The following is a 21608-nucleotide window of genomic DNA, read 5'->3' as shown; positions in this document are numbered from 1 at the left end:
ACTCCCTTTAAAGAATGAATGAAGTGTACGAGATTTAATGGACACAATATTTTTTAGAAATGTATATGGCAGGGATGAGTGTAAAAAGTGTAGTAACAAGGATTAAAAAACAACACTATTTGTAGTTTTTTTACTCAATTTTCAACCCCCCCCCCCCCTTAAAAAGGTTAATTTTGCAATCTCAACACTCGACCTTTAGTTTTGATTTGAAACCCAAAAAAAATCAAAATTACTTGTTAATATAATTTTCAACTAACAGATTTTAGATTCAGACTCTCTTCCTCAAAACTTTTTTTTGTGATTGAAAAAGTCTAAAATATCCTGTTCAAAAAGGGCTAAAACTATATACGTGCAACACATGCCCTTTCATATAGATTTTATATTTTAATAAGATTCCACCAAACTTTATTTAGAAACCAACTTTCCAAGAAGAAATGCATTTCTTTAAATTATATTTAAACTTTGTTTTACATGGTTACCCACAAAGAATGATACTTCAGAGACGACTTTTTCTCCACTAAACGCTTCTATATCTTCGGTCAGTGACCAGTGTACTGCAAATAACTGCAGAGCCGAAAATTTAAAAGCGTATCGTTGAACGAAACTCTATAGTGTTCTTTTGGGGTCTTATAGACTCTAGGCATTTGCGTAGATTTTAATTTAAGAGTTCAAATGAGAAACTACACGAAATAATATTTTTTTATCTACAAAACTGTCTGACCCCATTAATGAAACCGGTTTTCCGATATTTTGTCTTAAGTTTTGGGCTCAGAACACGCCGAAAGCTTAGTTAAGGGGGGACTATACAGAATTTACTGTCTTTATTCCTATTGCTTTCTTTATTCCCTGCAACTGTAATTAGTTTATTTTTTTCTGCGTTATTTAATTAAGAGTATTATACTTTAGAACTGTACTAATAATTTTATTTAAGAGATCGAAGCTATTCTATATCTGATAATCTGGTTCGGAATATAGAACTTAACTAAAATATTTCTAAATTACAAACATTTTGTTTGAAATTACAATATAGTTACATACTCATATTACTCAGTTCTTTCAGTAAATGGATAACCGCTCACCTGACCTCACACATAATATTTTTCTGATTTAAAATTGTAAAAGATCATTAATGGTTATGTCATCTCACGAGTCATGCAAAGAAGGTTGAGTTGAATTGGGGTATCCGTATTTATGGGAGTCGATTTAAAACTTCTCGTCAAAACAACCTCTCTTGGTTAGGCGGGTCCGCAATGCAATGTAAATTTTTAATATTTTTAATACCAATATCTAATGCTTTAAGAAGTTAAATACAAATATGGTATTAGTTCGGATAACCTTTAGACAAAGAGAATAGAATATATAGAGAGGAAATTACTAGAAAAAAGTGTAAAACGGCCATTTTATTGTACTGTTTCAATACTGCAGGTGTACTTCACATATTTATGCTATATAACCTTTTTGGCCCTGGAATATCATTTTATAGAAAATCTAAAATTAATGTTAAAAGAAAACCAAATTATGAAATAGGCTGGTTTCATAATTGACCAATGATCATTTCACATAGACTCTATGCCTTTCACTTTACAACCGATGATTTTCCGTTAAAACTATAAATCAAATGATGTTTTTTATTCACCTAATTCATTATAAAGTTTATTTAAAAGCTTTAAAAAATTCGAAATTGAAATGAATAGTCTAGGGAACATACTGTATTAATGTACTCTACTGCATATAATTTGTGAACATTTACATGATTTGTACACTTTGAACTCCCTTTCAGGCTGAAAGAGACTGAAAAAATTCTTACCGAGAGATTCTTTAAATTCCCCTCTAATATATATTCTATTCTCTTTGCCTTTAGAATGGTTTCTCTTAGGTAAATTTCCATAGCATCAAGTAAATATTTGGATTTTTGAAGACGACGTTTTAACTGTCCAGTGTAAAATTGTTATTTGATTTTTAACCTGGCAGAAAGTAAAGGCAAAAAACGACCGAAAACCGATAAAAAAACAACAAAATTCGAGAATTATTTACCGGGCATCTTCGTCATCGGCATATTCAGTCAGTTTATATGTTTCCTGGAAACGTTTTCTATTTTAAATTTTAGGATAAAAATATTGAAAAGTTTGATAAAAGCACAAATTTAAATTTTAGGATAAAAATATTGAAAAGTTTTATAAAAGCACAATTTTAAATTTTAGGATAAAAATATATTGAAAAGTTTTATAAAAGCACAATTTTAAATTTTAGGATAAAAACATTTAAAAGTTTTATAAAAGCACACCTTATAACGTATATGACAGTTTTAAAATCTTGGAAGGTTTATTGAAAGTTTTCAAAAACGATCCATTAAACCATTACCAATACTAATAGCTACATGTAAAACTACATTTTGGGAATTGGAAATACAGTTGACAGAAATTGTTACCCAGAGCTGGGAACTTTATAGTTGGATACCATATCCCGATCGCTTAATCTTAATATCCAATGTGGACACTTTTTCCTTTTTCCTGCTTAATCCGCGTTTTTTCTCTGTTTTTGGAATTCCTGACTTCTCTCAATAAATGGCAAGAAAAATTTCGAATTTTCCGACTTTTGATTTGCTGTTCGGGATTCTGCACATGCCACTCCATTGATTGAATTGTATACACTTTTCTGGCGACTACCGACGATTGAATTAATCTTGAGATTTAAAAAAAGAGCATTGCTCTCAATATCAAAATTCTAAAGTTTTCCGATAAGGTCCATATTATCCCTCAGATTGATTTTTTTGATACAGAAGGTCGTTATGTACCATGTTAAATAAAAGATTCAGCTGAAGGGCACTAAACACAGAAGGATAGCTGATGTAACAGGCAATTGATGTCGGAGGGGCACAGGCAATGTAGCATGCTTCTGTCAGTAAAATATTTAAAATAAAAAAATTTACATTTCTTCAATTATTTTATTTAACAAGAAAACGATTAAAAACTATCAGCTCAGCAGGGTCCAGGGATTTTCTTAATTAATTTATCAGAACTGGTTTTCACATTAATACATTTAATATAAGTACTGTACAAGGAATGTTATTTGTCATGTACATGGGTAAACAGAGGTTTTCCGTTGTACAAATTCTTTTCCGAACTTTAAAAACCGGTTTTCCTAGGAACCAAAACTGTTTTTTTCGAGAAACCGGTTTTAACTGTCGAAACTGGATTGCATGTTTACAGTTCAAACTTTGGACAGGTCATGATTATATTCTTGGTGATATCAAGATCATCTTCAGTAGCAGCTTGGACAAGAGCAGTAACACTGTTCCTGAAACATTTTCATGATAAAACAAAATATTTAAATTGAGCAGAAAAAAATTAATTCCTTTTTTAAAGGGACTGTAAGCGTAATTTAAAGTGACCCTCTATGCAAAGATGGCAACGGTACCCTTGAACCCTTTATCCGATCAAAAATGTGGAAGATACTGTCATTTTTTAATCAAAGATTTTTATTTAAAAGCTTACTGTTGTGAATCGAGCATTGGCATCTTTGCATGGTGGGTCACTTTAAATTACAATTACAGTCCATTTAAAGTGACTGCATGTCGGTTTAAGCCTACAAGTAATCTTCCATTTTAAGGGACTGCATGTCAGTTTAAGTTTACAAGTGACCTTCCATTTAAAGGGACTGCATGTTGGTTTAAGTCTACAAGTGACCTTCCATTTAAAGTTTAACATATCTGATTAGCAAGATAGTAAACAAAGATTTCATGCACACACAACAGATTAACCAAAATTTAAAACTACATGTTCTGGAAAAGAGAAAAGTTGACCCTTCCTTTATACCTGTATTCGCCACTGGATACAAGACGAACAGTACTTGAGCCACAGAGAATAGTCAGATCCTAGAAGTTAGAAGTTAGAATAGAGAACATTCAGATCTTAGAAGTTAGAAGTTAGAAGTAAAAGAAAAATAGGTTGATTATCACAAAATATTAAAAGAAAAAATTGGCAAAAATTTAGTTAAAGTGGGTTTCATTCAATGTAGAAAAGAAAAAACTCACATTTAATAGAAAAAAAAACAAGAAATAAAGATCCGATTCTACAAATGGAGGGTCATGAGCAAAGAATGCATTAAATTAAAGATCCCTTCTTATCTCCGTGACGCATGTACATTCAAAGTTTATTTTACGTACAATGGTGTGTTGGGTAAATATAAAAGTCGTCTTACTTTGATCGAAGGTTTTGGTTGAAATCCACAAAGTGTTGATTTAGTTTCAAGATTAGAGGAGAGATCCTCGGCTCCTCCCAGCTCTAGGAAATCCTTCTCTCCCATCTCAGAACACTAGATTTAAAAATATGTTTTTTTCTTAAAAATATTTGTATTTTAAATGTTTAAATATTTTTATTTAGGATACAATATCATGAAAACCTTAATTAGGTTCAACCTGATATAGAAAACCTTTGAATTTTCAAATTTTGAATTCTGTTTCATCAGGCTGCTTTGATATTCAATGTTATAAATACCAAAGATTTAACCATCAGGTTTCAAGGTTATAAGAAATAGAAAATTTGAATCTAAAGCGAGTTTTTAGATACTCCCGATTGTAATATTGTTTCCGCTTCATACTTTTTAATCACTTTGACTTTGACTTTGTATCTTGCGTCTTCAATTACAAAGGGAAATAAGAAATCTTTGCATCAATTACAAAGAGAAATAAGAAATCTTTGCATCAATTACAAAGAGAAATAAGAAATCTTTGCATCAATTACAAAGGGAAATAAGAAATCTTTGCATCAATTACAAAGGGAAATAAGAAATCTTTGCATCAATTACAAAGGGAAATAAGAACTACATGTTTAAAGATTATAATTCAAAGCTTGCTGGTCGTCATTAAAATCTCAACTACTGTGGTTAACTCTGCAGTATGAAAAGAAAAAAAACTATATTTAGCTTTATCATATTCATATAAAAAATATAAAATATTCTGATAATTTTATAAATTTCATTTATTTCTTTACAGAGAACTGACGTTCTAAACATTAATAAATCTTTTATCAAATTAATTACCCTTGGGATGATACCGTTGAAACCTCGTCTTGACCTTCGAACAGACCTCTTCTTAAATCTAGATCCTACGTTCACCTTAATAAAAAAATTCATCAAATATAAATTTTTTAAATTTTTTTACTTTATGTAAAATTCTGTAAAATTATGTAAAAATCTGTGAAATCTCAAACAAACTGTTAATTTACATAAGTAAATTAACATGCAAAAGCCTGTTCTTCAATGGAAGCCTGGTAATGCAAAGTTTTCATTTCAACCATGTATGTATGTGTCCGAAACTGACCATTATTGTAATTCTTTAACCCTTGTCGTGGCAGAAATATTTAAATTAATTCTGCAAAATGTTTACTCCAGAAAGAAAAATTGCTATTCATATGAGAATTAGCATTTTTACCCTTTTTCCTATTCAAATTGGAATTTTAAAAAAAGTGTGGCTTACCGGTGGGGGGGGGGGGGGGGATTGAGTTTATTACAAAAGGCTCTTATTAGTGTCAAATAGGGCTTTTTGAAGGATAAGAGTCTTAGTTATTTTATTGATTTGTTGACGTTCTATGAAATCTGACCGAAAACCGGCAATTTTCGTAAAAACTCTTAAAAATAGTTTTACTTGTATAAAACCCTGTGCCCCCCTCCCCCCATCCCACGCACATTAAAAAGGCTATTTTTGTACATATTTTAATGCTTTTTATCAATTGAACATGAAAAGAATTAGCTTTGCTTTAGCATTACATCAATTTTATTTATAAAAATCTAAATAAAAACAGCAATTTTGGATTTTAAAGTTCTAAAAAACAGACATTGATCACTTTCTCTTACATCATTTTAACTTTAAATAGGAGTGGAGTAAAATCTCAAACACAACATTTGTCGGTGTTTTTCTATTTGCACAGGGGAAATGTCATTTTATATATGTTTTTGGAAAATTGTGAATATTCACTTCAAATATTGTTTTCAGATTGAATGTGTAAATGGTTTCGCTAGAAATACTTGAAACATCACTTAGTTTTGATCTCAAACAAAAACATTTCGGTCAATATGACCTTTGTATAAATACGTTGATACTAAGCACAAAACTGTTGCGCGTTAGGTTTAATGTTATTTGTCGTTTTTCGGAGAAGTTTAACAATGTTAAAATTATATTTTACATTATTCCCATTGTATTCTACATTATTCCCATCGTATTTTACATTATTCCCATCGTATTTTCCATTATTCCCATCGTATTTCCATTATTCCCATCGTATTTTACATTATTCCCATCGTATTTTAATTTATTCCCATCGTACTTTAATTTATTCCCATCGTATTTTACATTATTCTCATCGTAATTTAATTTATTCCCATCGAATTATATATTATTCCCATCGTATTTTACATTATTCCCATCGTATTTTAATTTATTCCCATCGAATTATATATTATTCCCATCGTATTTTACATTATTCCCATCGTATTTTATATTATTCCCATCGTATTTTACATTATTCCCATCGTATTTTACATTATTCCCATCGTATTTTACATTATTCCCATCGTATTTTACATTATTCCCATCGTATTTTAATTTATTTCCATCGTATTTTACATTATTCCCATCGTATTTTACGTTATTCCCATCGTATTTTACATTACAAAACTTCTGACTAGAGAACATGTTTTACGAGAATTAAAACATCAAAACCATAACCCTTTTTCAAATTAATCCTGGTTAAGACTGTACAAGTTTCAACTTTCCTGATTTAAAAAAAATTCCGATTTAAAATATTTTTGTTTGAATAAACTATATTTGTAAAGTACTTTACAAGAAAATTTAATTTAATTCTATTTGTTTTAATACTTGTATTAATTATCAAAATAAATATCAAATTGAGCTAGTTTGAAGAAATATATATCTTCCTTATATTTCTTTACCTCAAGAAGTTTCACTTTTGCCGGGAACAGAAGAGTGGTTACAGAGCAGTTACTGAAACAAAATGCCTCTAATATTATATTATTATATGTTATAATTTGCTAGAAATTGATATATCTAGTCCACCCCACATCTTTCTTTTGCAACTTTTTTTCAACTGTCTAAGAAAAACTTCTTTCTAGTTAAATTTTTGGCTTATTTAAAGTAGTTAAAAGAGTTTTAATATACCCAAGTCCCCCTAACAAAATTGTAGTAAGCCAAGCATATAAGATGTTATTTTAAACATTCAAAATTTCTTAACTTTCTTATTTTGTTTTCAATTGTTGTACTTTAACTACAGCTTTGCCATGTGGTTCAGTTGATTATATTTGAAAATGAGACTTACCGTTCCTCTCCTTGGTTGGAAATCTTGAATACTCCGGTCATCTCCGACATGAGAACATTGCACGCTAAACATAACAATATTTATCATTTCCGACATGAGAACATTGCACGCTAAACATAACAATATTTATCATCATAGATTTTTTTTAATTCCACGGGCAACGCCGGGCACTTCAGCTACTTAATAATGAAAATTCATTACTGATTCAATAAAGCGATTTATAGAAAAAGGTTGTTATATGATACTAATACTGTTAAACTAAGTAGCTTATAAATAATATTTATAAATGATAAAGAGAAACACTTACGGTCAGGGTTATCTATATACTCCACTGATACGGTGAATTTACTTTCAGGGCTAGAAATCTGAATAGTAAAAACACTGATTAAAGAGAATATTCACAAAAAAATGAATGGGGATTAGGCTGAGACATAATCATATACAGTACAGCAGACCCATACAATTTATTGAGTGAAATAGGCCTGATTGCACTGCACAATTGTTTTTTTTCCTCATGTTATTTCACCAGTTTTATAGGTCTCGTTGTATTTTAAGTAGGTTCGGTACCATATTCTTTCTGCATGTTACAGATGTAAAATTCTAAAAAGTGTTTGAAGTAAACAAAGTCAAAAACGGTATTTTTCAAAAGTTTAAACAATACAACCACCCCTTTTATTTTTTGGAAACATCATAAAAATGTCAGAATCGTTTGAATTTCTTTTTTTAATAAAATTTCAAAAATGTTAAAAGTCTATTATTTATAGTTGATGCAATTTTACCTTAAATTGAACCATTGCAGCGTTCTGGCTTGAAACTATCTGAACAGGTTGATTACTGTTCTGACAGACCTCTACAAACCTACAAAGGACATTTTTTTTTATTCCAACTGGTAAGAAGAGCGGGGGAAGGCAAGGCGGTCACAAGCCACAACATGTTCCCCTCCCATGCCACATATTATCATTTTTGTCTTCCGGCAGCCATGAGCCACAACCGTACGGTCTTCCATTTCACAGTATTTCAGTCTTCCGGCAGTTATTACGTTTTTAAATGATAAACCTAGGGCATGGAATTGCAATTTTTAACAATCCTGCCGCATTGCTCTAAAGATCATATCTTTAATGAATTTTAGAAGTTTATTAGAGTTCAATAAATTGCGTGTTCAGTTTATAATTGCTTAACATTGTACAAAGAAAATTTAACATCATTTTACGAATTGTGGGCACAGAGACAAATTGTTTGGGGTTGTCTAAAGAATAAGAAAAGATGAGAAAAAACGTTACCTGAGCCTTACAGATTTCTTCAAAAAAAATTATATTTTAAATTTTCTCGTTAAATAGTGCAAGTTTTCGTTTATGGGCGCCCTTCGAACGTAAGAGTATGCTATGGTACATCATTTTTATTGTTCATAATGTTTTCAAAAATAAGCCATTTTAGAGGAAAGGGTGAATTTATTAGTTGGAAATAAGTTTAACAGTTTACATTAACAGGAATCGTCATTATTCAAATTTAAAACTTAAATAAAAAGTTCTTTATAAATATCTTTTTCAAGACGTTGCTGGATTTATGAAAATCACCATTGCACCATCCCACAGCTGTCACCATGTTATATTTGAAAGGATACCCACAAAGGTGGGTAACAATACTCTAGTAGTCTTCAAGTCTTGGCGCACAACTGGCTTCTTTCTCTCTCCCTCTCTGTGTTCTGAACCCAGATCCCGCCAATTCTTAATCCTGGCTGGTCAATCCCTGTAGGGTGGCAACACTAGATAAGGCGGCTGGAGCAGGGGGAGGGGGCCAGGTTTGGGTTGGTTTGTTCTGAAGAATTTTCCATGCTCTATACCCATCCTCAGCAGGGAGGGGGGGGGGATGGTTACACTAAATTTAATTTATTTAAAAACGTAATAACTGCCGGAAGACTCAAATGCTGTGGCATGGAAGACCGTACGGTTGTGGCTGCCGGAAGACAAAATAAAGCTAATATGGGGCTTGGAAGAGGTAAAGGCTGTGGCTTACGGCTGCCTGCCTTCCCCCGCTCGCAAGAACTGAGAAACAAAAAAAAGGGAAGACAGAGTCAAAGAGTGTAATACAAGAATGACACCACAGAATATGAGCAGAGAGAAAACAACCCTGTTATTTCTGCTACCATCTATTTTATTTCATAAAGTTAAGATTAAAATTTAAAAAAATGTTTTTAAAATCGGGGTGTTGATTGTTGAGACTATTTACTAAAAAAAATATGGTTTTTTGAGTGAAAAATATAAAATACGGAAAACTTATAAAATCTTGTATTCAATTTGATTATTTGATTTATATCAACTCAGTAGAAAAACTAATATTTTTATTTAAAGAGTTGTTATTTTTAACCAAATATGGAGATACATTTTAAACAAATATGAGCCTTATTTTTCAATTTATTTTTAGCTGTAAAGCATCATATTAATATAACAAAAGCAAAAATAGAATTTTGTCTTATACTTAACAAAATATGTGTAACGAGTACGGAGAATAAAAACTTATTAACAAACAAATATAGAAATAAATAATCAATTTTTATAAAATGTACATAAATACCTTTCTGAAATTGGAAGGCTATGATCTTGATCGCTTGGGACGACATGTCCGTTTAGCTCCCATCCATCCACCAACTATACAACAAATATATTTGTTTGATAGTTTAGTTCCCATCCATCCACCAACTATATAACAAATATATTTATTTAGTAATTTAGTTCCCATCCATCCACCAACTATATAACAAATATATTTATTTAGTAGTTTAGTTCCCATCCATCCACCAACTATATAACAAATATATTTATTTAGTAGTTTAGTTCCCATCCATCCACCAACTATACAAAAACAAATATATTTATTTAGTAGTTTAGTTCCCATCCATCCACCAACTATACAACAAATATATTTATTTAGTAGTTTATATCCCATCCATCCACCAACTATACAACAAATATATTTATTTAGTAGTTGTTATTGATAATTAGAAAATGCCTAACTGCCCAGTGCTCATATTGTTCCAACAAATGCAATGGTGTACCATGCCATATGCCGATGTACCATGTCATATTCCCGGTGTACCATGTCGTATGCCGGAATACCATGTCATATGCCGGAATACCATGTCATATGCTGGAATACCATGTCATATGCTGGAATACCATGTCAAATGCCGGAATACCATGTCAAATGCTGGAATACCATGTCATATGCTGGAATACCATGTCATATACTGGAATACCATGTCATATGCCGGAATACCATGTCATATGCTGGAATACCATGTCATATGCTGGAATACCATGTCAAATGCCGGAATACCATGTCAAATGCTGGAATACCATGTCATATGCTGGAATACCATGTCATATACTGGAATACCATGTCATATGCCGGAATACCATGTCATATGCCGGAATACCATGTCATATGCTAGAATACCATGTCATATACTGGAATGCCATGTCATATACTGGAATACCATGTACTTATGCCCGGTGTACCATGTCATATGCAGGAATACCATGTCATATGCCCGGTGTACCATGTCATATGCAGGAATACCATGTCATATGCCCGGTGTACCATGTCATATGCCCGGTGTACAATTTCATATGCCCGGTGCACCATGCCATATGCCCGGTGCACCATACCATATGCCGAAGTTCCATGTCATATGCCCGGTGCACCATGTCATATGCCCGGTGTACCATGTCATATGCTGGAATACCATGTCGTTATGCTCGGTGTACCATGTCATATGCTGGAATACCATGTCATATGCCCCGTGTACCATGTCATATGCCCTGTGTACCATGTCATATGCCCGGTGTACCATGTCATATGCTGGAATACCATGTCATATGCCCCGTGTACCATGTCATATGCTGGAATACTATGTCATATGCCCCGTGTACCATGTCATATGCCCGGTGTACCATGGCATATGCCGGAATACCATGTCATATGCCCCGTGTACCTTTCAGATATATAAACCCTTTCTGTTTTGCAAAAAAAGCTAGTAAAAATTTTTTAAAACGTTGAGGAATCCATGTTTAGGCTTTTTAAACTAATTCTTTTTGTTCTCTAATTTCAAACTTGCAACACAGCCCTTTCAACCAATGTCAAATATTTACTAATCTTTCTTCAAAAAGTTAATCTTTTTAAGAACTTCAAATATAATTGTAAAACTGTCAGTTTTAGACTTTTACGCATTATGCTTTCTTTTATTTTGATTTAATCAAGTTTAATGCACGAGTTATTCTAAAGACAGAATTTTTGTGTTGTGAAACTAAGGATCTTCATCTTTTGCGAATCTGCGTATTGCTCCTCAAATTTAAAAGTTTCCACATTAGATATAGAGATAAAGATTAACGATACTCCATACTAAAGTTTCGACCTTAAGTAATTCTTAAGTATTAAGTGGTAAAGATAAGGTGGTTAAAAAATAGACTAATAATTTTTTAATTTTCTCCAATTTTTCTGCACACATTGATCTATTCAAATTTAGAGGGTAAAATAATAGCTCTTTCTTCGGGCCAACACTACCTTTTTATCATTACGCAATAAAAAAAATTCAATTGGATTTTTTTTATATCTAATATATAGACTTTGCACGGTTCTAATCTGCCAGATTAAAGGGACGGTTCCAATCTGCCAGATTAAAGGGAAGGTTCCAATCTGCCAGATTAAAGGGAAGGTTCCAATCTGCCAGATTAAAGGGAAGGTTCTAATCTGCCAGATTAAAGGGAATAAATTTTTAAAACATTGACTTTCTCATAAAAAGTATTATTGAGCTTACCACAACAATATCCTGATCACATTCTCCAGATAGTTCTGCAGTCTGTAGAGTTACAACTATCTTCTGATTAGGTCTAAATAAAACAACAATTAAACTTTTTTTTCGAAATTGAAAATAAAATAAACAAAAAAAAATTCCTAAAAAACCAAGCGTTTTTGACTTAAGTAGACCAAGTCTTGAAATTTGTTAAAGCTGCCAAGATCTATAACGTTTTTAAAAAAAATTTATTTTGATGACGTAAAAAAATCGCACAACCGCGCTGTGGACGGTATTCATCTTAAAAATCAGGCAAAATAAATTCTTTTATCTTTTGGAAAGTCTTGACATTGCCATACTATTCTATAATAGTCTCTTTAAAACAATGAGCAAAGTTGATAAGAAAATTCTTAAACTTTTTCTAAAAAATTCTGTTTGTAATTTACCCCGGGCCTTAGTTAAACATACTTGATTATGGAAATTTCAATTTGACAACAATTATTTTGAATTGACATTTTTTTACATTTTTTACTACAAAAACATTTAAATACAACCCTTTTTAATATTACGATATCAATACCTTTAATATTACGATAACAATACCTTTAATATTACGATATTAATACCTTTAATATTACGATACCAATACCTTTAATATTACGATAATAATACCTTTAATATTACAATACAAATACCTTTAATATTACGATACCAATACCTTTAATATTACGATAGTAATACCTTTAATATTACAATATCAATACCTTTAATATTACGATAATAATACCTTTAATATTACAATAACAATACTTTTACTATTTTTAATATTACGATAGTAATACCTTTAATATTACGATACCAGTCCCTTTAATATTTACCTGCCGACTAAGTATAGTCCGCATACCTCCGAAGGGAATGAAGATGAGTATGAAAATATACCAGATTCGCTGTGAGAGACTGTCATGCAATCTGCAAGTATAGAAATATATGAAGTAATATAGAGGTAAAAGGAATTGAGTATTTGCCACCAACTCAAATTTCTAGTCCCAATATCTTTGCAGCCTTTGATTGTTTAAGCTTTGATCTATTGAGCTAACTGAATCCTTAGTTTGAAAGATTATAGAAACTACGATATTGGGTTGCAAATATTATAGGGATTAGGAAATCAGAGATTATGGCTAAGACTTGCTTCCTTTATTTTTTTTTGAAGTCTTTTTTCTTACATTTTGGGTTTCTTGCAACTGGAAACTTTTTTCCTTAAAACGTTCGCAAATAAATGACTAAAGGCCAAACTCCACCTTTAGATTATCATGAATTAATTAATTTAGTCGTCATAAAGGGCTCCTACTTTCTAAATGAGTGCGTTCAAAAGTTCCTTACCTTCAAGATTCCTTTCCTCAAGTTCTTTTTCAACAAAATTTCTTTTTTCTACTTTTCTTGACTTCAGCTCAGCATGGCGTCGATCCTGGAGGGGTTGACCAGCTCGTTCCGGATATATCTAGAAACACATATATTTCTGGACATATCTAGACACAGATATATATATATCTTGATATATCTAGAAACAGATATATTTCTGGACATATCTAGACACAGATATATAGCTTGATATATCTAGAAACAGATATATAGCTTGATATATCTAGAAACAGACATATTTCTGGATATATCTAGAAACAGATATATATCTTTATATATATAGAAACAGATATATTTCTGGACATATCTAGACACAGATATATATCTTGATATATCTAGAAACAGATATATTTCTGGATATATCTAGAAACAGACATATTTCTGGACATATCTAGACACCGATATATATCTTGATATATCTAGAAACAGATATATTTCTGGATATATCTAGAAACAGATATATTTCTGGATATATTTAGAAACAAAAAGAAAATTAATAAGTAGTCATTAAATGAATTAAAAAAATATTTTGAATTTCTAAGATGTTTACTTATTCAAAAAAATTAATTGTGTGTTTTCGAAATTAGACATGTTTCTTTTCATAGTGTACACTAAAAAAAATTTAGAAAAATTTCAATATGAAAATTTATCTTGATTAACATAAACCTTCAGAGTATGGTATTTACAATAGAATATTAACAACCCATAGAGTATGACAAATGCTAGAACATTGACTAACCTTAGAGTATGGAGTGTACCATCGATGAAAGATAGAAAGTGAGCAGGTGATGTGAAGAAACAGGAGAAACAGCTGTTTACCCATTGAACTGATTCAATCAATCAATCAATATATTGATACTTTGCTTGGGTGTCTGTTTGTTTGTTTGTCTATAATGGCCGTCAAAACGGCTAAACGGATAGAGCTCAATTTCTAAAGGCGTGTTAAGCAGGAGCTTTTGTCTAGTTAGCAGGATATGTGCAGGCGCAATTTCAAGTGACCCTTCAAATATAGAGTGAAATATCCGATTCACACAGGCAACCTTCAAATATAGAGTGAAATATCCGATTCACACAGGTACCCTTCAAATATAGAGTGAAATATCCGATTCACACAGGTAACCTTCAAATATAGAGTGAAATATCCGATTCACACAGGTACCCTTCAAATATAGAGTGAAATATTCGATTCACACAGGTAACCTTAAAATATAGAGTGAAATATTCGATTCACACAGGTACCCTTCAAATGTAGAGTGAAATATCCGATTCACACAGGTACCCTTCAAATATAGAGTGAAATATCCGATTCACACAGGTACCCTTCAAATATAGAGTGAAATATCCGATTCACACAGGTACCCTTCAAATATAGAGTGAAATATCCGATTCACAAAGGTACCCTTCAAATATAGAGTGAAATATCCGATTCACAAAGGTGCCCTTAAAATATAGAGTGAAATATTCGATTCACAAAGGTACCCTTCAAATATAGAGTGAAATATCCGATTCACAAAGGTACCCTTCAAAGCTTTCTGAATCGTTATGTCTCTCTTTAAGGTGACTTGAAATTATAACAACTGTTGTAAGATTAAGAAATTTTCAATTAAAAACTAATTACGTAGAAAATTAGTTTTTTTAGGCTCTTGATAAAACACATTTATACAATTGATTCATCATCATATTTATCAATAAGCTGAAGTGCTTTATGAAAGCATTTATTGGCAGATTATACTTTAATGTGTGTACATACTTTTATTCAATAATCCATATTCTATATGTATGTGTTTATAGATACAGATTATTAATATCGTAAACATTAAGATTTGATCTAAAATGCAAATATTTAAGTGAAAAGTTTCTAATTTATTGTTATTTCAAATGACTTTTATCTGATCAATAATGTGGGAGATATTGTTGTTTTTCTAGCTTTAAAAGTGTTTAAATTCCTCAGTTGTTTCTAAAGCAGAAAAGCTACAGTATCTTTGTAAAGAAACCATAATTTAAAGTAATAAATTTCTAAATAAAAAGTAATGGATATCTCAAACTCAGAGCAGACACTAAACAAGACGTGAATAAAAGGTTGAGAGCAAAACCAGCAAAAGGATAGAGAGCAAACTCAGAACAAGGATAGAGAGCAAACTCAGGAAAAGGATAGAGAGAAAATCCAGAACAAGAATAGAGAGCAAATTCAGAACAAGGTTTGAGAGCAAAATTTGTAGCAAGGTTTCAGAACAAACTTACAGCAAGATTGAAACCAAACCCATAAAAAAAGTTGAGAGCAAACTTAGAACAGTGGTTGAAAGCAAAGGTGGAGAGCAAAGGTTGAGAGCAAAGGTGGAGAGAAAAAGTTGAGAGCAAAGGTTGAGAGCAAAGGTTGAGAGCAAAGGTTGAGAGCAAAGATTGAGAGCCAAGGTTAAGTGCAAAGAAGAGAAAAAGCTGAGAGCAAACTCGAAGTAAGGATTGAGCAAGGGTTCAAAGCAAAATGAAAAGCTGAGAGCTGGAGCAAAGATTGACTGGTTCCCTGTTTCCTCTTTCTTCCAAGATTAAAGAAATATTTACTCCGTTCTTCTTTAAATACAGTTCTCTTTGTCCTCCATCTTTCTAACCATTTAGCTATCTTTCTATTTATTTATCTATCTATCCATCTATCTATCTATCTATCTATCTATCAATCTATCCAAGGTACTAATGCAAGGAAAGTTATTTTAGAGGTGTACGCATTTTTTGCACTGCAGTGTACTGTCTTTGGGCGGAAAGAGTAAACACAAGACGGATGTCACACCCTGACATGGAATCCATTTTCACAAAAACAATCTATGAAATATTCTGGTCATAGAAACTATTATGTGAATTTTCAAAATTATCAAAATTAAATGCTTTCAACCTACTCGGATACTAAACGAACACTGATGCATCTATTCTTGTTTACAAATTCCGCCCAGAGAGAACTGGTTTCAATATGTACGCAGAGTTTTCGAGACCGCATTTAACTTTCCTTACATTACTCCTTGAATATATCTATATATCCATGTCTTATGCCATGTTTTGTGGAATTCTTAATTGCTAGAAGGGAAAAAACATGAAAATAAAGAATTAAGATTTAGTTTTGGTGTTTTTAAAATTATATAATATACACTATACAGGCTAATTGGCAGAATTTTTAATCTATTTACAAATGTTTAGGTACAGAGTTGTTCAGTTTGTTTTGAGATTAAAAACATAAAATTAGGTCTCCTCCCCCCCCTCATTTTGATTCTTTAGGCTGAGAATCCCTTATAAGTTATATTAGTTTGTTCACTTAAATAAATAATTTCACAAGTTTAAACTAAAAAAATGCAATTTACCTTACAGTTATTTTAATGACCCGACCACGTGTATTTGCAAACAATTTCAAAAGTCAACTGAGGAAAAAATCTGAGAATTGCCTTTTTAAACCAAGCCATCTAATGTGCATATGATAATACATTTATTGTGAATATTTCATAAAGATTCAATCTTTTTTTTCTTCAATATACTTAAAATTCGAAAATAATTTTTTTCACAACCAAAAAACTTGAATAAAAAAAATTTTGTGAAAAATATCGGAGCCGGTTTCATTGAAAATATAAGTACGCAAAAAAAACTAGGATTCTTGTTCGAAGATCAATGTTCACTTTTATGTTGCTTACCCAGCATTTACAACATGGACTTTAGAAGGTAGGGACTGCTGGTTTATCTAACTGAGATTCAGGGGCGGATACAGGATTTAAGTGAGGTGGGGGGCAAGATTTTTTAGGAAAAAAAAATTCATAATTAGGAACAAAAAATCGCGGCGCAGGCGAAATTTTTTTGACTTAAAAGACTCAAAAAGAGTAAAAATTAATGACTAAAGACTAAAAAACTAGATTTTTAACTTTTCACACATTATAGTTTATTAAGACAGATATTTTTCCTGTTTTGCACTAGAGATTTTTTCCCTTAAGCATGCTATTGAGAAGCTATTCTGAAAATAGGAACAAGAAATTCCAAATTCAGGGGGGGGGCGAATGTCCCCCCGCCCCCCCTGTATCCGCCCTGCTGAGATTTGTGATTTGGAAGTTTAGAAGACTTTTTGCAACATGTGCATGGTACAATTTACATACAGTCGTATTCATATATATCAATACAATGAGGACTACTTTCTTTTACAATTTTGATTTCTACCTAGCCTTCAAACAGCTTGGGTACTCATAAAATTGGAATCAAAGAGAAGATGTTTATTAACAGATTTGGGTAAAGATATCTACAATATGTAGAGTTATAATTGAAAACATATAGGTTTTTAATCTAACGTTAAATTAGTTTAGTTACACGTGATAAACAGTTATTACATTAAAGCATTGTATAAACTATTCAAACTCAATAAAATCAAATATAGTAAACTCAAGCAGTCCAATTTATTAGTTCCATAGATTTGTGTTATATAATTTAGTTTTTTTAAACTTTGATATTTTTCTTCGCATCTTCCGCAATTTCATTTTCGACTTCAAGCTTTAAAACAAGGCCTCGCCCTCAGCTTGTAATGCGTAGTTAACTACGCATTTCCCAACATAAATCATCTTCTTCATATATACATCAGGCCCAAACTTTTTGTGGCACATCGCGGGACCCCAGGGAAGGTTTATAAATGATTAAAATTTAAAAAATTTGTGTTTAAAAGATTTTTATTTTGTAAAATTTAGAAAATGCGCGAAAATATATATGAAATCTGCAAAAAAGCCACGGTTAAAGCAACATTATGAGTTGAAATATAAGATACGCGCGAAAAGCCCTAAAGGCCTAGTTATGTAAAAATACTGTGAGGATACATCTGAAAAGCACTGTAGAAGTAATTGCATACGACCGTCCGAATTTGTAGAAATGCAAAACTGTAATCTCCGGTTTATTTCAAGTACCTGGCCAAGCTGTAATAGTACAAATATTAGACTATATAAAGCAAAAGGGGACAGTACGCCATGAATGGACCGGCTCTTTCTTGTGAAAGGAATTGAGTATTTGGAACAAACTCTGATTTTCCTATCCCTATGTACGTCTGTAGACCTTAGATAAATTTCTAACTATGAATTCTATTAGATCAAAACATCTAAGTTTGTAATATCAAAAATTTATATCGTCAGAGCTGAAACCTGTAGAATGAGATATCCTTAATCCCGATTACTTAATTTGAGTATCCAATGGACACACTTTTGATTTTCTTCTTAAGACTTAAACCGTTCTTTCTTGGATTCAGTAGAGAAAAATCAAAAACCGGTTTATCTAAATTAGAGAGTTCCTCCTGTTTCTGTATATAATCTTAAATGGCGCGCAAAATTTCAAATTTATCGGCTTCATATACGCGACTCTAATTGGTTGAATTTTATACACTTTTCAGGATACAAGTACAATTTAGATTAGTCTCGATATTATGAAAAAGAGAGGATCAAGCATTAATCTCGATATCCACCATTCACCTCAGGTTGCTAAGATATAGGGACTAGAAAATTCGAGTTTGTGGCAAAGACTCTATTCCTTTATGTGGTCAAATTTAAAAGGCACCCTTTCATGATTTCATCCTTAGTCTTGTCAAGAATATATGAGATATTATTTTATTCCTGTAAATTGATAGAGTATTATTTATTTTTTTAACGTATATTGATTTGACCCAGGGAAGGAGGAGGGTTATATTAACCTTAGTCTTGTCAAGAATATATGAGATATTATTTTATTCCTGTAAATTGATAGAGTATTATTTATTTTTTTAACGTATATTGATTTGACCCAGGGAAGGAGGAGGGTTATATTAACCTTAGTCTTGTCAAGAATATATGAGATATTATTTTATTCCTGTAAATTGATAGAGTATAATTTATTTTTTTAACGTATAATGATTTGACCCAGGGAAGGAGGAGGGTTATGTTAACCTTGAAGAAGAAAAATATAACCAATGGTAGAAAAAAGGCTACTGTGTGGGGTTGGGGAGGGGGGGAGGGTGATCAAATAAATGGGGAATAAATGTTTTAACTGATGAAGTTAGGTTCTGAACCATTCACAATAAATTTATCAATATTGAGTTTTGGTCTTACAGATTTTGTAGATTTTGTATATTTTGTATATTTTGACAAGAATGGAATAAATATTGTCATATTCTATTAAAGGGACTGTTTACACAATTTCAAGTAGGATTCACAACGGTATCATTAGAACCCTGTCGGGAAAATAATCAATTTTCAGAAGGACAAGATGGACGAAATATCATTCTTTGAGGATAATCCTGTATTTTGAATACAGTGTGTTCCGCTGAAAATGATATGATTTAAAAACGACCAAGAATAGAAATAAATAGAGTTTACATCAACCCCCCCCCCACCTTCTTCCCATTTCCTGCCTGGGCTAATTGGAAGCCTCTCCCCTTGGCGTCTAATCGTACCGCTGCGTGTGCATTTTAATTAATATTCCGCCGTAGAGGTCACTGAGTCTGTAGAAAGCTGAGAGAAAACAGGATTTTGATTTTTAACAAGCAGCAACTTCCCAAGGGTAGTTTCCCAAGTGAAAACTCCTCAAATGTTCAATTTCACCAGCGACAACTTAGTCTGACCTAGCCGCAGTGCTCGGCCCCCTTGCATGTTCTAGCCTCCGTGCTCGGCCCCCTTTCGTGTTCTAGCCTCCGTGCTCGGCCCCCTTGAATATTCTAGCCGCAGTGCTCGACCCCCTTGCATGTTCTAGCCGCAGTGCTCGGCCCCCTTGCATGTTCTAGCCGCAGTGCTCGGCCCCCTTGCATGTTCTAGCCGCAGTGCTCGGCCCCTTTGCATGTTCTAGCCGCAATGCTCGGCCCCCTCGCATGTTCTAGTCGCAGTGCTTGGCCCCCGAGCCCATCCTAGCCGCAACGCTCGGCCCTCATTGAAACCGTTGTTGCCGCAGAAGGCCTAACCTTACCTTTGGGAAGTTGCCGCTTGGAAAAATTGCACATTTGGGAAGTTGCCACTTGGGAAATTGTCACTTGGGAAGTCACCCTTGAGAATATGCCTTTGGGGAAATTCCTAACACGGGCATATCATCATACTTAGTGAGACACAAAGGATGAGTCAACAGAGACGTCTTTCCGTGACTTTTATATTCACAATATTCACGATTCACTGTAAACTAGTTTCTAGCTTCTGCCTTAATTACTTTAATTAAGGCAGAAGACTTAATTTAACCTTGTGAGTGCCATATTTTTTGAGTTTTTAAGTTTCAGGTCGACTTTAAAGTCTCATCCTTGGTCAGTGGCGTAAATAAGGGGGGTTATTGGGGTTATTTACCTCCCCTAGAATCCTGGGGGTAATTAAACCCCCCCGATTTTTTTAAAAAGGTTGTCCTTTCCTCCTCTTCATCTTTAAATACTATCCTAGGTTTTGGCGGGTTTTTATTTTAATTTAAGATTCTACATTTATTTTTAAAATTTCCACATTGTCCTTTAATTCCAGTTCTTCGGCTTGTAACATTCTGTGTATTCTCACAATGTATATATATAAGATATATATATACAGGCAACTGGCTTGGGCCGCATAATGTTATTCAAGTAGGATACAGTGTGTTTCGGGGTACACATACCAATTTAATATAGTATATGAATAAAAATCAATAAAGCAATGCACTGAGTTTCTCAAATATTCGACGAGTCGGTTTTTCTTACAATATATTTATATACAAAAGATACAAACTTTAAATCGAACGATACTAATACAAACTAAATGTTATGAATCTAATCAGTTCTATCAAACAGGAGACATTTTACATTTGCATTTTCATCGTCTCACTTATACAAATTAAATATTGTTAATCAAATTAGTTTCATCAAATAGGGGAATTCTTCAAGGGAACCTTAATTCAAGGGAGCTGAATCACAACTGTCTGTTTTCCCTCTATTTCGCTCCACCCTTAGTTCGCATTCTACCCCACGCCCTGTGAGCTGGCCGGCCAGCTCCCCAGCTCCCGGGTTTGGAGATAACGGATTTCTCCGCGTGGCTTGGGTTAAATATAGAAACCAAACATAAACAAGAAAACCCGTTAAATATCAGTAAAAGGTGGGGGGG

At 32.6% G+C, this 21608-nt stretch overlaps 1 protein-coding gene across 1 annotated transcript; it reads right to left on the bottom strand.

Moving 5' to 3' along the window:
- Positions 1–2924: 2924 nt before the first annotated feature.
- On the bottom strand, positions 2925–16140 carry LOC111708398 (corticotropin-releasing factor-binding protein). Its single transcript, XM_023481761.1, has 14 exons — positions 16061–16140; positions 14279–14366; positions 13501–13618; positions 12999–13089; positions 12145–12217; positions 9903–9976; positions 8111–8189; positions 7639–7696; positions 7332–7395; positions 6949–7000; positions 5041–5115; positions 4201–4314; positions 3816–3874; positions 2925–3297 (listed from the first exon to the last, which is right to left on the bottom strand). The coding sequence occupies exons 2-14, from the start codon at positions 14360–14362 to the stop codon at positions 3204–3206; spliced, it is 1035 nt and encodes a 344-aa protein (XP_023337529.1). The 5' UTR covers positions 14363–14366; positions 16061–16140; the 3' UTR covers positions 2925–3203.
- Positions 16141–21608: the final 5468 nt, after the last annotated feature.

The sequence above is a fragment of the Eurytemora carolleeae genome, unplaced genomic scaffold (assembly GCF_000591075.1).
Source record: "Eurytemora carolleeae unplaced genomic scaffold, Eaff_2.0 scaffold20, whole genome shotgun sequence".
Classification (NCBI taxonomy): domain Eukaryota; kingdom Metazoa; phylum Arthropoda; class Copepoda; order Calanoida; family Temoridae; genus Eurytemora; species Eurytemora carolleeae.
Note: the sequence above shows the minus strand (reverse complement) of the source record. Positions and strands in the feature narration are given on the sequence as shown.

Bases quoted from the DNA above. Each gene is read 5' to 3' on its own strand.
- LOC111708398 (XM_023481761.1), bottom strand. From the start codon at position 14,362: ATGGGTAAACAGCTGTTTCTCCTGTTTCTTCACATCACCTGCTCACTT. The intron at 9,977-12,144 runs GTAAGCTCAATA...TTTGTTGTATAG, and splicing joins GTGATCAGGATATTGTTGTG to TTGGTGGATGGATGGGAGCT. The intron at 3,875-4,200 runs GTAAGACGACTT...TCTAACTTCTAG, and splicing joins AACCAAAACCTTCGATCAAA to GATCTGACTATTCTCTGTGG.